A 17424-nucleotide genomic window follows, 5' to 3' on the forward strand; every position below is an offset into this window, starting at 1 on the left:
GTATATGCATTATGTATTGATATATATTCAAGAGATTGTACTGTATGTGATGTACACTTTGTATTCAGATGTATTCGAATATATTTATATTATGCTGTATGTGTACTACATTTTGATTCATAAGTATTCAAATATTTCCAGATTGTATTGTTTGTGTAAGTCATTTTGTATTGATATGTATTCAGCATATTGTAATTATGTATTCAGATTTAACTGCACATGTATGTATTCATATTTATTTAAAATATAAATGCAATATGTATTCAGCAGTTTACTAAATTATATTCAGCAGAATGTATTCACGCAATAATCCAATACACCAACTAACTATATCCAGAATGTAATCACGCAAAAATCCAAATACACCAACTAATCAATATGTATTATTTCAAAATGTCACCGAAATCTATGACACATCGTTATAGCACTAATACAAGTCAGAATGTGAACTAAGTCCTACGTGGAGCATTTCTACAAGTACGCTTATTATGTCCTCTCTGCCCACATATGCTACATGAATGTTGATTTTTCTTCTGCAACAATTCACTGAGCGGCTTATCGCGCTTCTTCTTTGGCCTTTCAGGAGGTCTTTTCCATTTGGGTGGTAAGACAACTTCCTGTGATATATGTGCTGGTATATTCCATTTATTTTGATCCGGTAGCGGATACACGGGCACCTCGTATGTCATTACAACAGACTTTGGTTTGTAATAGTCAGAGCAATAATCTTCTGGCATTAGAAACTTGCTCTTCAAGACAGCTCAAGCGTGTGGGCATGGTAATTCATCAACTTGGAACCGCCCACAACTGCATTTTCTCTCTAAGAGGCACACGGTGTAATGCCTTCCTTCATCGTTCACCATATGCAAGTATTCAATCGATGGTACCACCTACATTTAAACATAGGCCTAGAAGTTTTGAACATTTTTAAAAAAAATCATATATATATCAAAGAATAGACGTATTAATTACAGTATAGATATATACAATTAAAATATAATTTAAATATACAACAGTAAATTTTTATTTATCTTTCAGAATCATCATATATATTTATTTCAAACAAATATGTATTTAATACAAATATATATGTATATATAAAATACAAAGACATACAGTTGTATACAATGAAATACATTGAATACAGTGGAATATATTTTATATGTAGGCTGGCAGAATATTAAAGATGATGACATCTTAACTGATGAATACAGTGATATACAGTAACTATCTGCTTATGAAATGCATATGGTTAGAAACAAAACCATTAAATTCAACTAACGATACAATGAGCATATGGACTGTATTTCGAATAGTAGAAATTGTATCAGAAATAAATACACCTTGTACCAGGGTTAAATATATGATACAATGACTTAAAAAAAAACTTACAGTCATGCATGTAGACATTGCCTCATTCAAAGTAAGCATCTCCTGGTATTTTTTTCCAAGCGTTGTGTATGTAGGTGAAGCTTCTTTCCGATTGCTGCAATTCCAACGTCCAAACATCTTCCTAACTTCTTCGAGCAATTCCCTTGCTGACACAAGTGCGGCATTGATTGACTTAGTAATATTTGACGTCATGGTCTATCCCCTATTAACAGGTGCATACAACCTAGCCCACTTTTTGTATCCAGCTAATTCCAAGTATTCTTTCACCCTAATATCTACCTTCTCCACCTTCTCCATTAGACCGTCAAATTCAGCATGTGTGTATGCTTTTGCCATCGAGAAGTATATCTCGCTCAACTTTGAATGACTCTTTTTAAATTTTTTATATACGTTGTTCCATAGATGCCATATACAAGTAAAATATGGTACCGCTGGATACACTCTCGATACAGATTTGATGATACTCTCACTCTTATCTGAAACGATGCACATGTTTTCCCTCTCACCATATGCTTCCTTGAATTGTTCAAAGAACCACGGCCAAGCAGCATCGTTCTCTGAATCAATAACACCATATGCTGGTGGCAGTATATGACCTGTAAAAATAATTGCATACATATTAAAAATATGTATTTCAATCTTTAATAGGCAGTAAGATTAACAAATTTTATTACAATCTCCATACTCACCTGCACCATCCAACGTATTGGTTGAGATGAATGTCCCGGTGTAATATGATTTTAGGTGGCTTCCATCCACAATCACAATGGGTATACAATGATCGAACCCTTTTATAAAGGCATACAAAGATATATACACATACATGAACTCATATTTTGGCGATTTTACCATTCTAATGTGCGAACCAGGATATGTCATATCCATTGTATATAAGTACCCTAGTAATTTATTGTATGAATCAGCCTGTTCGCCTCTCAAAAAATTTATTGCCTTTTCTTTAGCCCGCCACGCCAACATGTAACTAACATCTACACCCAAATCTGATTTCACATCATCAATTATATCCTTTGGGGTGTATTTTCTCTTATGATTAGTAAGCTCGGACCTAATCATACCACCGATAAGACTACTACTTGCTTGACGTTGCTCATACACCTTATTCTTCAACGGACATGTATGCTTATCATTGAACTCTCTCACTTTGAACATTTGTGATTTGTTAATGCTAGAAGCCTTAAACCTCCATTCACAATCATTTGACATGCATAATAATGTATAGCTGCAAATAATGTTTCCTCAATATATACGATGAGTATAAATGATTAACAATTCACTAATATATATGCGAATACATTGTTACATATATATATATATATATATATATACACACACACACATTATTATAAAATACACACATATACATGTGAATAAGACTGTAATTATATATATACATTTAAATATGTATAAATATATCTAAAAACAAACAGCGAAAGCCACTGTAATATCTATTTTATCAATAAAATATAGATGAATACATGTGTTCGAAATACATAGGTACACCAATGAAAGTCATGTAAATACATCCAAGCATATCTGAATACATCTAAATACAATTTAAAAATTCTACCATGAATACAATATATAAAAAATCTCAAAATACACACAAGTATACATGTGAGTACGGCTGTAATTATATATATACAATTAAATACGTATAAATACATCCAAGAACAACCAGTGAAAGTCACTGTAATAAATATTCATCAGTAAAATACAGATGAATACATGTATTTGAAAGTCACATTAATAATTATTATATGTTTAATATTTGAAAGTGATGTAAATACATCCAAACAAATCTAAATACATCTAAATACAATTTAAAAATTCTGACATGGAAACAATATACAATTTCACATTCAATATACATAACCATACATTTGAATATAATATGATGTTTAACAAGTTGCAGCTAAGAACGCTCAAACCTGATAGCATTAGACCTATCAACCCGGAATTAAAATCTTTCACATATTGCATAATGCTCCATCACCTGTTTCAATGTAGCTTTATCCTTATATACTTGTCCAGCCATAACCTCGCTTTGATTTGTTTTTGAAATAATCAAATTCGTATCCAATTCGAACACCTCAATTGATTCTCCTGAATTGACAGACTCAATAGCAAGTGTATCATCTGTATCAAAATTACACCTTTGATTTGCTTCATCAATTTGCACAATGTCGCCTTGAATTAAACTACCTCCAGCTACAACTTATTTGTCAATTGTTGTTATGCACAAAGGATACATTCTGAATTCTCTGTTCACTTTTTTCAACTCTACATACACCATGTAACCCATGTCGTTATGTATTTCCATTAGCGTGCAATTTCTATCTATTTTGTATTCGATTTTGATTGACTTTGAGCGCAAATCTATGTCGAATTGTTTCGAAATTGAAGCAACCAAATCATTGTACGAGGCATACCCCTTTATCAGTATCCCCTCAATCGAATAATCGACATAGTTGCTCTCACTGTCCCACTTACCAGAATGACGCAGTAGCACGGTTAAACTTGCCATATGTAAAATCGAATTATACCGATTTCTGTATATAATTGTATGAATCTTGAATTTTATTGGTTGAAAACAGAAACACCCAAGAACGATATCAACAGAAAAAGGGAAGGATTAGAAACTCGGCGATTGCTCTGTTTTGTTGTATTTATCGTGTGAGAAAAATATTCAGCATATTCGTGTCAAATACAGATTATGGGTGATGTAATTGAGTTAATTGAGTTATATTAGGAGTCTATTATGTTAATTGATTCACTTTCCGTTTAAAAACAGCTGAATAGACCATGAATTGTGCTATTTACGTTACTGTATTCACAAATATATATCGTGAATACAATCGAATACAATAATTGTCTAGCTGGAATCCCCTGTTTCACGCCGATTTTTGCTACTGTATTCTCGAATACACTCTAAAAAACTGAAAACATAGCTATAGGAAGTAATATAGTAAATGGTAGCTACAACTAGTTAATAACCACTAAACAATAGTGGTTTGTGAAATTTTCTCATCTTAAATTCCGTACTCAGTCAAACATATATCACATAAATTAAAATGGAGAGAATATGTCTTTCTTTTAGGTTAGACTTTGATGTTATTGTACTAAAACATAATATTCAATTCATAAAAAATGGTGAAGCAGAAGAGATATTGCAATATTACCGGGGTAAATACTTGTTTGCACCTGAGTATTTGCATTAAAATATACTAATTTATCCTTGCTGAGTTGATTAATGTAAAAATATGTAATTAACTATGACTCAGTGGTAACCATATTTGTGAAAACAAGTGTAGGGATGTTCACAAAAAAAAAAAAAAAAAAAAAAAGCCCGAACCAAAATCAAATCCAAAAAATCTATAATTTGGGTTTGATTTTTAATTTTAAAATTCGACAAAATCTAGTTATGTTTTTATTTTAAGTAAAATATAATTAAAAAAAATAAACAAAACCAACTATATAAATATTACTGTAAAAGTTATAATTATATCCTATATATGCATGAATAATTCTCTCTATATATATATATATATGATTTTTTTATGGTATATGTTTTGTTTTTCAAAGTAGTATTATTTAGAGAATAATGGGTCTAAGTTAACAAGAATATACAAACAATAGAAATTGTCGATAGACCTTCCGCCCTTCAGTCTATAGTATTTTTTATTCACGACTTACGACTACTTGTTTGGATGGTTGTTACCTGTTGTGTTGTGTTGTACGTATACTTATTTTAAATACAATATTTGTTTTGATTGTTACTTAAATTTTATTGTATTGTATCGTTAAATCTGTCGTTATGTAACGATGAAAAGTGTCACTTTATGGAATGACAAATTTGGTGTGATCGCACCGTTACCTTTTTTCTCATCTTGCCCTTCCTTATTATTAAGTAATCATATTTTATCATTTATCCTACTTTTTATATAACTAGTGTTAGTGTACGCGCTTTGCGCGTGTACCTAACTCAATAAAAATTTATTTAAAATTTATCTTTGAATTATAAAATAAAAATATAAGTTCTTAAAAATAATGAATGTTGGTCGTATATAACTAATAAAAAATAAAACTGGTCTACGGAAATACTCAATATTCAACTTAAAATGCATTTCAAAGAATGACTTAAGTTAGAAACTTAGAATAGAAAGTGTTTATTTAATTTGAAAGTATTATTATTTAAGTGAGATTAGTATTTAAATAATATTAATTAGCTAGCTCATACCAAATTTTAGGTATTTAATTGCAACTATATTTTTATTCGATAAGAATTCTTTCTCAAATAGTAAAACAATTAGGTGAAAAATCATTCATGCATGACGTGTTCCAAAAAAAAGCAAATTAAATTCTTTGTAAATCTAAAAAATTTAAGAATCACTTTATATCATAAATAAGGCCTGCAATTGAAATGCCCTTTTAGAAGCCATAATTATAGTCAAGAAACTCGCTTATATTCAGCTAAATTTAATATAATCTAGAAAAGTTAAAAGATCTCATAAATTATCTTGTTGGAATAATTGATAATTTTGGAGTTTGTTATTGATTTCGGCTCAATATTCCAAATAATTGTAATTGCTAATTTAAAAGCTTTGAAAACTAAAATTATAATATAGAATACTATTATTAGTGGAATAGACTTCTATATATTTTTAAATATTCTAATATATAAGAGTTTAGTATAAATCAGAACGTATAAAGGTTAAAAAATTGGACCACTCCATGTTATCCAAAGCCAAACTCATTTCCTCTTTCTTTAATGTTCTTATTCTCTCCTTTATTTATTTTATTTATTATTTATAAATTATAAATAATTTAAGTGTACAATTTATATAAGGTAAAATATTAATAATTTTAAAGTTCTAAATGTAAGAATAGTTAATACAGTTCAAATAAGGAAAAAAATTATTATACAAACTCCTAAATGTTAGGGAATTAATTAAATGACTATTTTTTTAATATTAGAAAAATAAACAAATGACTATTTTATCCAGTGTGATCTCTATTTTTAAAGGGTAAAAAAGGCGAACGACATTTCGCTAAGGGCCTTCGTGCTTTTAATATAGTATAGATAATTCCACCTCGTATTTTATTTTTTTTAATTTAGAGGATATTATATGCAGTTTATTAGGTGCAAATAACTTATGTTTAGTTTTCTTATATATTTTATCCTTCTAGCAATTCTACCTTTATATACAGCCAATGATCCGTTCACTATAAAGTTTTCAAATTTAGCAATATTTTATCACATGAGCAGATTTTAAAAAAGGACGAAAATCGACTTATTGAAACAAAAGACTTACTTGTTATGGTTTCACTTAACAATTTGAAACATTGAATTAATTGATTTGATTTTTTTTAAAATAAAAAATCGATTCAAATCAAATTATGAACACTCTCAAACACATATGTCATGTATTTATTAAATTGATAATTAATTTTTATTCATTTACCAGTCTACCTTCCCTCAAATTGCCAGCTCCCTTTGCCAATAGGTAGAATTAGAGGTGTACATAGGTCGGATTGGTTCGAATTTTTAAATTATCAAACCAAATTAATGATATCGGGTTTTTAAATTTATAAACCAAACCAAACCAAACCAACAAAGTCGGGTTTTTCAATCTCGATTTTTCTCGGTTTTTTCGGGGGGTTTTCCGGTAAAGTCTTCATAGCATAAAATATGTAACTTGTGCTCCAAATATTTTTTAAGTCCTAGTAAAATACAATTATATAATATATTTTCCAAGAAATTAACATAATAATATGAGATAAGTCATAGCATTATACTAAAATATTCAATAACAAAGATAAAATAATAAAATTACATAAAACAAATATTGCTAATTAATAAGCCATAATAAAAAATAACATAATCTAAAAATACTATATAGGTCATGCTAAAATAAGTATAGCTAATAAGTACTAATATTAATTACATAACTAAGCACTAAAGAAAAAGATAAACTAAGTTATGCATTTTAATTATAAACAATGTAAAACTAAAATAATTATCTAACACTTTCGTCATTTCTAGTATTGAAATTGAATTTTTTTTTTGTTAGCATTAGTATTTATTTGAACTTTGTTTGAGTTACTACATATATGGGCTTTAAAATTTATTTACCATTCAAGAATGTTAAATCTAAACTTGAAATAATACGTTAAAAGATAAAAATGTGAAAAAGTTTAAGAAATATTTATAAATTACATTACAATAAATATTTATATGTATAAAATATTTTTAAAAATTATATAAATGTACTATCGGGTTGGTTTGGTTTCGGTTTGACTTTTTTTAGTTAAAACCAAACCAAACCAGTTATGGTAAGGTTTGATTTTCCAATACCAAACCAAATCAAACCAAACCACATCGGATTTTTTTTCGGTTTGACTCGGATTATCGATTTGGTGCGGTTTATCGGTTTTCTTTGTACACCCCTAGGTAAAATCATTCATATTTTTCATTAAATTGTCTCCATGTGACCTATAGGCAGTGGCGTAGTCACATACATTGAAGGTTGGTCAACCAAATACCCTTCATCGAAAAATTATAATGTAACTGTATATATAAAAATTTATATTGTGTATATATATGTCAAAAATTATTTTTTATTAAAATTTGAACATACTTCGCGAAATTTCTGATTTTGTCACTGCTTATAGGTCACAGGTTTGAACTATAAAAACAATCACTAATACTTGATTCGAGTAGACTGTCTACATCTCACCCTTTGGAGTATAACTCTTCTCCGAATCTTATATAAATACGAATTGATTTGTGAATCGAGTTGTGCTTTTATCCATATTTGTTTTTGCGGCCCTAAAGACCCCATGGTTGTTGAAACTAAAGTTTGGAATTGGTACCCTTCATATATATATATGTATATACAGAGAGAGACCATGTACTTGCCCTTTCTCCTTGGTCTTTGATGCAAAGAACCTCCTATCCACAATTTCCTCCCACTCTCTTGTTTTCTCAACCACAAATAAAAAAACATAAAATTTTCTCTCTCACACAGTCACACATTGATGCCAAAATCAAGATTTGTCCATGTAAGCAAAATCAGATACTTGGAGAAGGAGAATCATATTCTTTTGATGCCACATCAGACATGTTCACGTGGTCTCACTCCACGTAAGCAATTCAATCGACAAAAACCTCAGCTGCTGTAGTCCACACTTTTGGTATAGAATGGGTGGATTGAGCTCTTCTTTTCTTTTCTTTTTAATTATTTTGAAATATACTTTAGGTTAAATTTTATGGGCTGTTTGAGTTTGTGCAGATGTACCGCATTTGACGTACACAGTAACCAATTTATCATGTAAATCTGTCTTAAAATAATACATTCTTTTATATAAACGTAGTTTGAGTGAGCTTCGAGGTGAAAAATAATCTTAAATTTATAGCTCTAAACTTGTCGTAAGATTTACGTGGCTATAAAGTATATAAGTAAGAATAAAATAAAATAAAAATTAAAATTAAATCATTTATATATATGTGTGTGTGATACTCTTCTTCAAATAGATATGATAAAAAGATAATGTCACATCAAAAGAAGAAGTATATATCTGCATCTTCGCATTAAGGTTAAAAAAGATACTTCTTTCGTTCAAATTTATGTGGCAGTGTCTCACTAAAAAAATTTAAAAAAAAAATTGAAACTTATAATTGAAAGAAGTCATAAATATTTGTGTGATTATATATTATTTTATTAAAAAATTAAAATTAAATTATTTTAGAAAAATATGTATAAAAATTGGGACAGAAGAAATAACAAAAGCAATAACACTTTCAAACAACCTCCTTAAAATTATAAATCTTCCTTTGTTAAAACCTTATTTATGAAAGTTATATATATATATATATATATATATATATATATATATATATATATATATATATATATAAGATAAGATAGAGCAAGTGGATTAGGCTAAAATGTTTTGACACCCTTATCCAACTCATTCTTTTTCTTTTTCTCCTTATCTAAGACATTAAATAATAATTAGCATAGGAAATGCCCATACTCCAAAAGACAGATAATGAAAAAATTGAAGGCCAAGGAACGCAGGTGGGTTTCACATGGTTCAATCTCTTATGTGGACTAAAATTAGCCATGTAAGCAAACACACAGAATTTGATTTCCTTTGTCCGTTACAACTTTAATTAAAGATTTCGGGTTTAAGTTCAGGTATAAAATCATTTATGTTAGAGAGCATTTTTACTCGAATGTTAGACTTTTCGTACAAATTCGGATATAATCAAATTCTAATAAGCGGACTCACTATCGATTAAAAATTTGAGCCAATACAAGAATAGGAATCGAACTTAATTAAGCAATGCACTAAAGGGGTCGTTGGGTATGATGGATAAGCAAAATAATCTGAGATAAAAATTTAGTATTGCCTTATTTTTTATTTGGTTACTAATCCTAGGATAAATTATCTCAGGATTAAAAATAGTATCAGGATAACTTATATCTGTCAGATAGTAAAATAGTAGTCTCAAGATAAGTTATCCTAAAATAAAATAATAAAATTGACAATTTCAAAATTAATATAACATACTAACAGACAATAAGAAATAATATTAAGGTAACTAATTTCAAGATTAATTAACACGAAAGTTCTTAAAGACTTTTTTGCCTCATGAGTTGGCCTCAAGTTGTTTAGTAAAGAATGAAGGTAAAACTATAAATATTCCTAATACGTATTCATACAAAAAAAAAAAAAAAATTATATGCGGCTTAAAAAGGAAGAAATGAATATTGTTATCATCATATCGGGTGTGTTTGGTATGATGGAAAATATTTCGTAAAAAATATTTTTATGAAAAATGAGTGATTTTATTACTTATTTTCTTTTGTTGGTTGGCGAGTGGAAAAAAAATTTTCGAAAAATATTTTATAGTGTTTGGTTAGAAAGTAGAAAAATATTTTTTTAGGAAAATACTTTTTTATGGTACTCTCCTCACTCCCACCCCTTCCCCCCAAGTCCACATGCTTCCTTGCTCCCCCTCCCCCCCACTCCCCCCTCTCCTCCCCCTCCCCCCAAATAGCCAATGTTTTTAGGACTTTATTTTCTTCAAAATTTTAATTATTCTTCTAAAAATTCACACAAACCTAAAGGAATTAATGTGATACTTTACTTTTTTACGCAAAAATAACGTTGAAATTTTTGCTCCATAGCTAAAAAGAAAATACTCTTTTTTTGGTTGAAAAAAAATACTCTTTCTACGGCATGAAAATAAAGTACTCATTTTATTAAAATAAAAGAAAATACTTTTTCTATATCATGACAGAAAAATACTCATTTTGTTGAAATGATAATACCGTTTTTACGTCATAAAAAGAAAATACTCCTTTTGTTGAAATGAAAGAAAATACTTTTTACTTATCATTTTTTGTTGAAATGAAAGAAAATACTTTTTCTATATCATGAAAAGAAAGTAATATTTTTATTAAAATGAAAAAAAAAATATTATATCATGAAAAAAAAATACTCATTTGTTAAAATGAAAAAAAAAATATCTATAACATAAAAAAGAAAGTACTATTAATAATATTTTTATTTAGGGTGGGGTGGAGTGGGGACGGTAGGTGGGGATGTGGGGGTGCATTGGTGGGGGTTGGTAGGGATGGGGAATAAGGTGTGGAAGGTTGAAAAAGAATTTTGAAAAATATTTTCTTTCTCTTGATAAGGAAAAATTTTTCCTCCAAATGAAGGAAAATGAGTTCATGAAAAAAATATTTAAACCAACCAAACATGAAAATTTTAAAAATTCTTAATGGTGCTTAATTATAGAAACATGAAAAATAGAGAAAATGTTTGATTGAATACTGAGTTATTCACTCGCGGGAACAGATCAATTTTCTTGAAGTTTAAGGGGAAAAAAGGACTTATAGTCAGAATAAATTATAGATATTTGTATGGTTTTATATTAATTCATCAAAAAACATTTTAAAAAATTAAAATTAAATTATTTTTAAAAAAAAAGGTATGCATAAATATTAAAATGCAATAACACTTCAAACAACCTACTTAAAAGTATAAAATTTCCTTTGATAAAGGTGATAAGATAGAGCAAGTGGATTAGGCTAAATTATTTTGACTCCCTTATCCAAGTCACTCTTTTTCTTTTTCTCCTTATCTAAGACATTAATAATTATCATCATAGGAAATGCCCATATTCCAAAAGACAGATAATCAAAAATTGAAGGCCAAGGAACGCAGGTGGATTTCACATGGGTCAATCTCTTATGTGGACTAAAATTAGCCATGTAAGCAAAAACACACAGAATCTAATTTCCTTGATCATTATAACACGTTGTTCCCTATGCTATTCGAAGCCACTTTTACATGCCGCAAACTAAAAGAATATTCTCCGAATAAGTTATCCTAGAATAAAATAATAAAATTATCAATCTCAAAATTAATACAATATATTATTTTATTCGTCTCATATTATTTGTCATAATTCTCTCGTACACATTCTTTAAAAAAAAATTAATTAGAATGTACTTTTTACTACTTTATCCATTCATATCTTAATATTTAATCTTTCTTTATTGATAATTGAACAAAGTTCGGTGTTTGTAGTATTCAAAGATAATTATTACTTCATCCATTTATTTTTACTTGTTAACTATTAACTTTGTACGCCCCTTAATAAATAAATAAAGTGTATAATTTATTATGATACCCATATTAATTGGTGTATAGCCTTAATGGATTTGGAAAATAATTTGGAATGAGTAATTAATGTTAATTGCAAAACAGAAAAAATAAATTATTTTTCTCTTGATATGCGAAAGTGGACAAGTAAAAGTGAAAATCTATTTTTAGAATAGTGGACAAATAAAAGTAAACGGAATAAGTACTAAGGGTAAAAAAGGAAAAATATAATTATTGTATCTTGAACTTCTAAAATGACAAATAATTTGAAATAATTATTTTTAGTAGCTATGACTGATAATATAAGACGGAAGAAGTAACAGACAATAACAAATATTATTAAGATAACTCATTTCAAGATTAGTTAATTAAAAGTTATGATATCGGGGTCGGAATAAAATTTCGAGAATTGAATTAGCTCCGTTATATTATTTGAAACTCAGCATGTAAAATTTGACGTTATTCCGTGTTGATTTGATAACTTTTTTGCCTCATGAGTTGGCCTAAGTTGTTTTGGTAAAGAATGAAGGTAAAACTAAAAATATTCCTAATACGTAATCATACAAAAAAACAAATCTTATGTGGGGCTTAAAAAGGAAGAAATGAATATTGTTATCATCATATCGTTTCTTCTCCCTTGTCTTTAGACAATTATTATTTTAATTTTACCATCATTCCTAACTCAAGCAATAGCAAATATTAGTGATTTGCATAAAGTACAATATTAATGACTCAAGCACAAGAGTTTAACATAAAATATTTGAACTTGTCTGTTGCCAACGAGTTGCACTAATATTCATTTGTATTAAATTATTATGAACATACCAATCTAACAATTTAACATTTAAAAAAAAGTTAACTTATATATATTGAGAGTATAAATAATTTCTAAATCATCAGCGCATTTTACTCTCTTTGTTCCAATTTAAGTAAAAGTATTTAGTTGAACACAAAATTTAAGAAAGAACCGAAAACTTTAAACTTTTAGTCTAAATTGAGATGTAAATATTTGTGTGACCGTAAATTATCTCATTAAAGATAAAGTGCGCATTTTAAAGTTAAATTTATACTACTAAATATAGAAAGATATCTTTTTTTTTGGTACTAATAAAAAAAAAATAATGTCATATAAATTGGGATGGAGAAAGTAGCTTACATTAGCAAATAACATTCCAGATTTTCCCAGTTATTATCCTACATTTATTATTGATGATTGCAATTTTTTAGATAGTCTGATGGGGCGGATGCACTCTTAGTGAAGCGGTGTCACGCTACACCGCTTCGTCAAATTTTTTTACTAAATATATGTATTAATATTGTGAGAAAACGAATAAATAGGAAAAAATGACACCACTTGACATAAATTGTCTTTTGGTGCGTTGGTTATGTGCTTGATTTTGCTTTAAAAGATCAGTTTGAAAGAGTCTGTATGATTAAAAAATGTGATGAAGTAGAATTGAACCCAGGACCTTTTCTAACTTGAAATTCAACAAAACCAATAGACTAGGAATATTTCTTGTCTAGAAGTATAATATTTGAAGTTATAATTCTTGTACTTCTATAAATTTTGACACCGCTTATAAAAATTCTTGCGTACGCCATTGTCTGATGGTGTAAAAAATTATATTGTTAATATATAATAATTAATAAAAAAATTTATATACACCGAATATTTATACCAAATTAACCAATACATAATACGTGTCTGTATCTATATTATATTAAAAACACAAAGCCCCTTAGCGAAATATTGTTCGCCTTTTTACCCTTTAAAAATGAATTTCACATTAGACAAATTGTCATTGTTATATCATTATTTTCTAATATTTAGGACTACTTATATTAACTAAAATTTTGACTATTAAATTTTTCCTTATTTGAACTATGTAAAAACTTCTAATATTTAGGAATTTAACTATTTCATAATGTTTAATATTAAAAAAAGGAACATTACATCGACATTCACGACATCTAAAAAATTAAAAGTGCTTGTTTTCATAAATAAATAAAAAATTGTTATTTCACAAAGAATGCAAATAATTCATATGTTTTTTATCTTTCTCGTAATAATTAGGAAAATTGAAATTGGATAACCAAACTGGGATGGAAAAGGTAATAAAGAGATGTTAATAATCAAAGCACCAAAGTTAGCCATTAAGCATCTCCTTATCGGTATATAATTGGATAAAATAATATTAAAAAATTTATTTGCACTTAAATTTTGAATTCTAACAAAACCACGATCTTCCAATTTATTAATTAGGATCTTAGAAGTAAACTATGTTTTTCTTTCTGTTTATTGAAGTGTCCTATAGCAATCTGAATATGATAATCTCAATATATTTCCTTTTTGAAAAATTGCCTATTATATTGGACATTAAAATCGAATTGTAAGAAAAAATATTTTTCTGTTACTTGTTTGTATTTATGTTAATTTTCGCTTGTATGTTTTCCACAGTCCTAAAGCATATTTTGTAGTCCCACTTTTTGTAACGAGGTTTCGTGTTGAAGGCATTTAATGAATGTGTTTTCTCCTAAATGTGCGTTTCTTTTACCTTATAAAAAGTGAAGTTGATTTATGTTTTTTAATTAAAAAATAGTACTAAGTACGCTCTCAAATATTAGTCATTTTGATAATCGAATCTACTTAAAATATTTAGTAAAAATTGACTTCTCTATCATCAGTACATTTTAACTTATACTAGTAGCAAATAACATATCGAATTTTCAGCTTATTATCCTACACTTATTATTGATGGTTGCTATCATTTAGATTGTCTAGTAATGTAAAAAAATTATACTATCAATACATAAGAATTAATAAAAAATTTACATGCACCGAGTGTTTACGTCAAATTAATAAATACATAATGCGTGTTTGCATATAAATTTTTTTCACTTAATTAATAGTTAATTAATATATATATTCTCACTTTATTAGAGCATGTAACCATAGTAAAATGATATAATTAGATATAAATATCTGATGCAGGTAATTCCACTATTCTAATTACTCCATCCGTTCATTACTTAGACTTTTTATGCTCCTTAAAAAATAATAATTATCGTATATATTTTACCATATAATCCGTATAATGATAGCATTTCAAAAAGTCTTAGGGAATAATTTTGAAAATGAGTAATTAATGATAAGGGTAAAATAAGAAAAAAAAATTGTCTTTCTCTTGATTTGCTAAAATAAATAAATAAAAATAAAAAAATATTTTTAATAAAAAATTGTTTAATTATTTTAAATTAAATGCAACATGGTATTTTAATATTTTCAGTAGGCAGCTAGGTAGCACCTTGCTAGAAGTGTAATAGCCATGGAAATATATACCAAAAATAAATGAGGGACCCATCCCCAAATAGGAGAGACACAATTCTTTCCAAATACTATAAGATTACCAATTGCAAACTTTTCATTCCCTATTTTCAGCTTTGTCCATCCAAATTCCAAAACTTTAAACCCCTCAAACATTATTAAAACCCAAATCACTCAACCCCCAATTCCTCCTATTTCTTGAAGTTCCTATATTTTTGAAGAGATCTACTTGAAAACCTAAATCACTCAACCCCAATTACTTCTATTTTTTGAAGCTCTAGTATTTTTGAAAAGATCTACCTCCATTTGTTTGGAACTGAATCGTAATTATTGTTGTCCTGTTTTCTAGAAGAAAAAATAGACATGAACAAGAAGAATTGTGAGTTGTGTGGTAAAAACAAGGCAAGAATGTATTGTGAATCAGATCAAGCAAGTCTTTGTTGGGATTGTGATACAAATGTTCACTGTGCTAATTTTCTTGTAGCTAAACATTCAAGAAATCTACTTTGTAATTCATGTCAATCACTTACTCCTTGGTCTGCTTCTGGTCCAAAACTTTCACCTACACTTTCCCTCTGCAATTCTTGTCTTGAAAATACCTCGGCGGCCGCCGTTCATTTGCAGAACCAAAATGAAGAAAGAGTTGAAGAAAATTATGAAACAGAAACTGATGAAGAAGAAGAATATGAAAGTGAGAGTGATTCTGATGATGAATATGATGATGATAATGAAGATGCTGGGAATCAAGTTGTTCCTTTGTCTTCTTCTCCGTCAATTTCTTCTTCTTCTACCGGCAGTTATGGAGATATATCTGCCGGAGACGGCGGTGACACGGCGGCTGTTTCTTCTCAGTGGAAAAAGCGATTAAGGGAAAGTGATTGTCTCCATTCTGAGGTAGGTCATCTACTCACTCAATTCAGAATTTACGATTTGACGTGTTTAACCTTTTAAGTTCTTATACTATGAGTATTGAATATAATATTTGTTAAAAAATTTAGTAAACTTTAACATATATTTAAATATCGTATCAACTATAATGAAGCTAAGGAGAGTTAAAAATTTAAAACATTAAATACACAGGGGATTCAATACATGATAAATTATGAGTTCAGAAAAGATTTTATGATTTTTCATGTATATAATCATGTTTTTATTAAAAAATATTGGGTTCAATTGAATATGTGGCTCAAAAGTTACATCTGCCGCTAATCGGCATCTACATATGTTTAATTGAACGTGGAATTATAAGTTCGGAAAAGATTTTGTGATTTTTCATATTTCGAAAAGAATATTAGGTTCAACTAAATCTATAGTTCAAAAAGCTACATTCGCCGTTGGTTGGCATGTACATACGTTCGATTGAGTGTGAATGTGCATTCGTAATTTATATGTTGTATCCGTCTCTTTATAATGCATTCGTAATTTATATGTTGGATTCGCCTCTTTATAATGCGTTCGTAATTTATATGTTGGATCCGCCTCTTTATAATGCATTCGTAATTTATATGTTAGATCCGTCTCTTTACAATTTCTCTATCCCGTTAGGACTAATATATGCTCTAATAATTATGCAGGATGAAGAGGCTTGCTCCTCAGATTTGAACTGCAACAATTTGTTGGAAGAGAATAAGGGGACATCTTCTTCAATAGGATTCTTAAGACCAATGAAATTGCTTAGGACAAATGAATTGTCTTAAGATTTCTACAAAATATGGATTCTCATTAGCAGGGTTGGATTGGAGTTAAGATTTTGAGTTTATGGTTTTAGATAAATTATTTAATACGTATTAAGTTCGATTTTTTGATACAAATATAGAATTTGAATTAATATTGTTGAACCCGTAAACAGAATCTTAGCTTGTCACTATCCGTTAGAAGTATGTAAACCAAATTAGTAGTCTTTTTATTTGCACTATCTTGTTTCTTTTACATTGAATGATTTTGACAAAAAGATATATACACAAATAGTTTATATAGCCCTTTGTTTACTAATTCTAATTTAA

The 17424-nt window shown here is 28.4% G+C and overlaps 3 protein-coding genes across 3 annotated transcripts; 1 reads left to right on the plus strand and 2 right to left on the minus strand.

Annotated features, from left to right (window-relative positions):
* Nucleotides 1-761: 761 nt before the first annotated feature.
* On the minus strand, nt 762-1584 carry LOC107832115 (uncharacterized). Its single transcript, XM_075227541.1, has 2 exons — nt 1393-1584; nt 762-890 (listed from the first exon to the last, which is right to left on the minus strand). Exons 1-2 carry the CDS (start codon nt 1582-1584, stop codon nt 762-764), a joined length of 321 nt encoding a protein of 106 aa, XP_075083642.1.
* Nucleotides 1585-1587: 3 nt separating this feature from the next.
* Nucleotides 1588-2616, minus strand: LOC107832123 (uncharacterized). Its single transcript, XM_016659934.1, has 2 exons — nt 2082-2616; nt 1588-1988 (listed from the first exon to the last, which is right to left on the minus strand). Exons 1-2 carry the CDS (start codon nt 2614-2616, stop codon nt 1588-1590), a joined length of 936 nt encoding a protein of 311 aa, XP_016515420.1.
* A 12911-nt stretch (nt 2617-15527) lies between these two features.
* On the plus strand, nt 15528-17333 carry LOC107813335 (uncharacterized). The gene is made up of 2 exons (XM_016638592.2): nt 15528-16315; nt 16996-17333. Exons 1-2 carry the CDS (start codon nt 15785-15787, stop codon nt 17116-17118), a joined length of 654 nt encoding a protein of 217 aa, XP_016494078.1. The 5' UTR covers nt 15528-15784; the 3' UTR covers nt 17119-17333.
* The last annotated feature ends 91 nt before the right edge of the window (nt 17334-17424 follow it).

This window comes from Nicotiana tabacum, chromosome 12, assembly GCF_000715075.1.
Source record: "Nicotiana tabacum cultivar K326 chromosome 12, ASM71507v2, whole genome shotgun sequence".
In the NCBI taxonomy this organism is placed as follows: Eukaryota; Viridiplantae; Streptophyta; class Magnoliopsida; order Solanales; family Solanaceae; genus Nicotiana; species Nicotiana tabacum.

What these genes read in the sequence shown, in the direction of transcription:
- LOC107832115 (XM_075227541.1), bottom strand. Translation starts at nt 1,584, where the DNA reads ATGACGTCAAATATTACTAAGTCAATCAATGCCGCACTTGTGTCAGCA. An exon ending in CAATGTCTACATGCATGACT is followed by an intron (nt 891 to 1,392) that starts GTAAGTTTTTTT and finishes GTTTAAATGTAG; the next exon opens with GTGGTACCATCGATTGAATA.
- LOC107832123 (XM_016659934.1), bottom strand. Translation starts at nt 2,616, where the DNA reads ATGTCAAATGATTGTGAATGGAGGTTTAAGGCTTCTAGCATTAACAAA. An exon ending in CAATACGTTGGATGGTGCAG is followed by an intron (nt 1,989 to 2,081) that starts GTGAGTATGGAG and finishes TTATTTTTACAG; the next exon opens with GTCATATACTGCCACCAGCA.
- LOC107813335 (XM_016638592.2), top strand. Translation starts at nt 15,785, where the DNA reads ATGAACAAGAAGAATTGTGAGTTGTGTGGTAAAAACAAGGCAAGAATG. An exon ending in GTGATTGTCTCCATTCTGAG is followed by an intron (nt 16,316 to 16,995) that starts GTAGGTCATCTA and finishes ATAATTATGCAG; the next exon opens with GATGAAGAGGCTTGCTCCTC.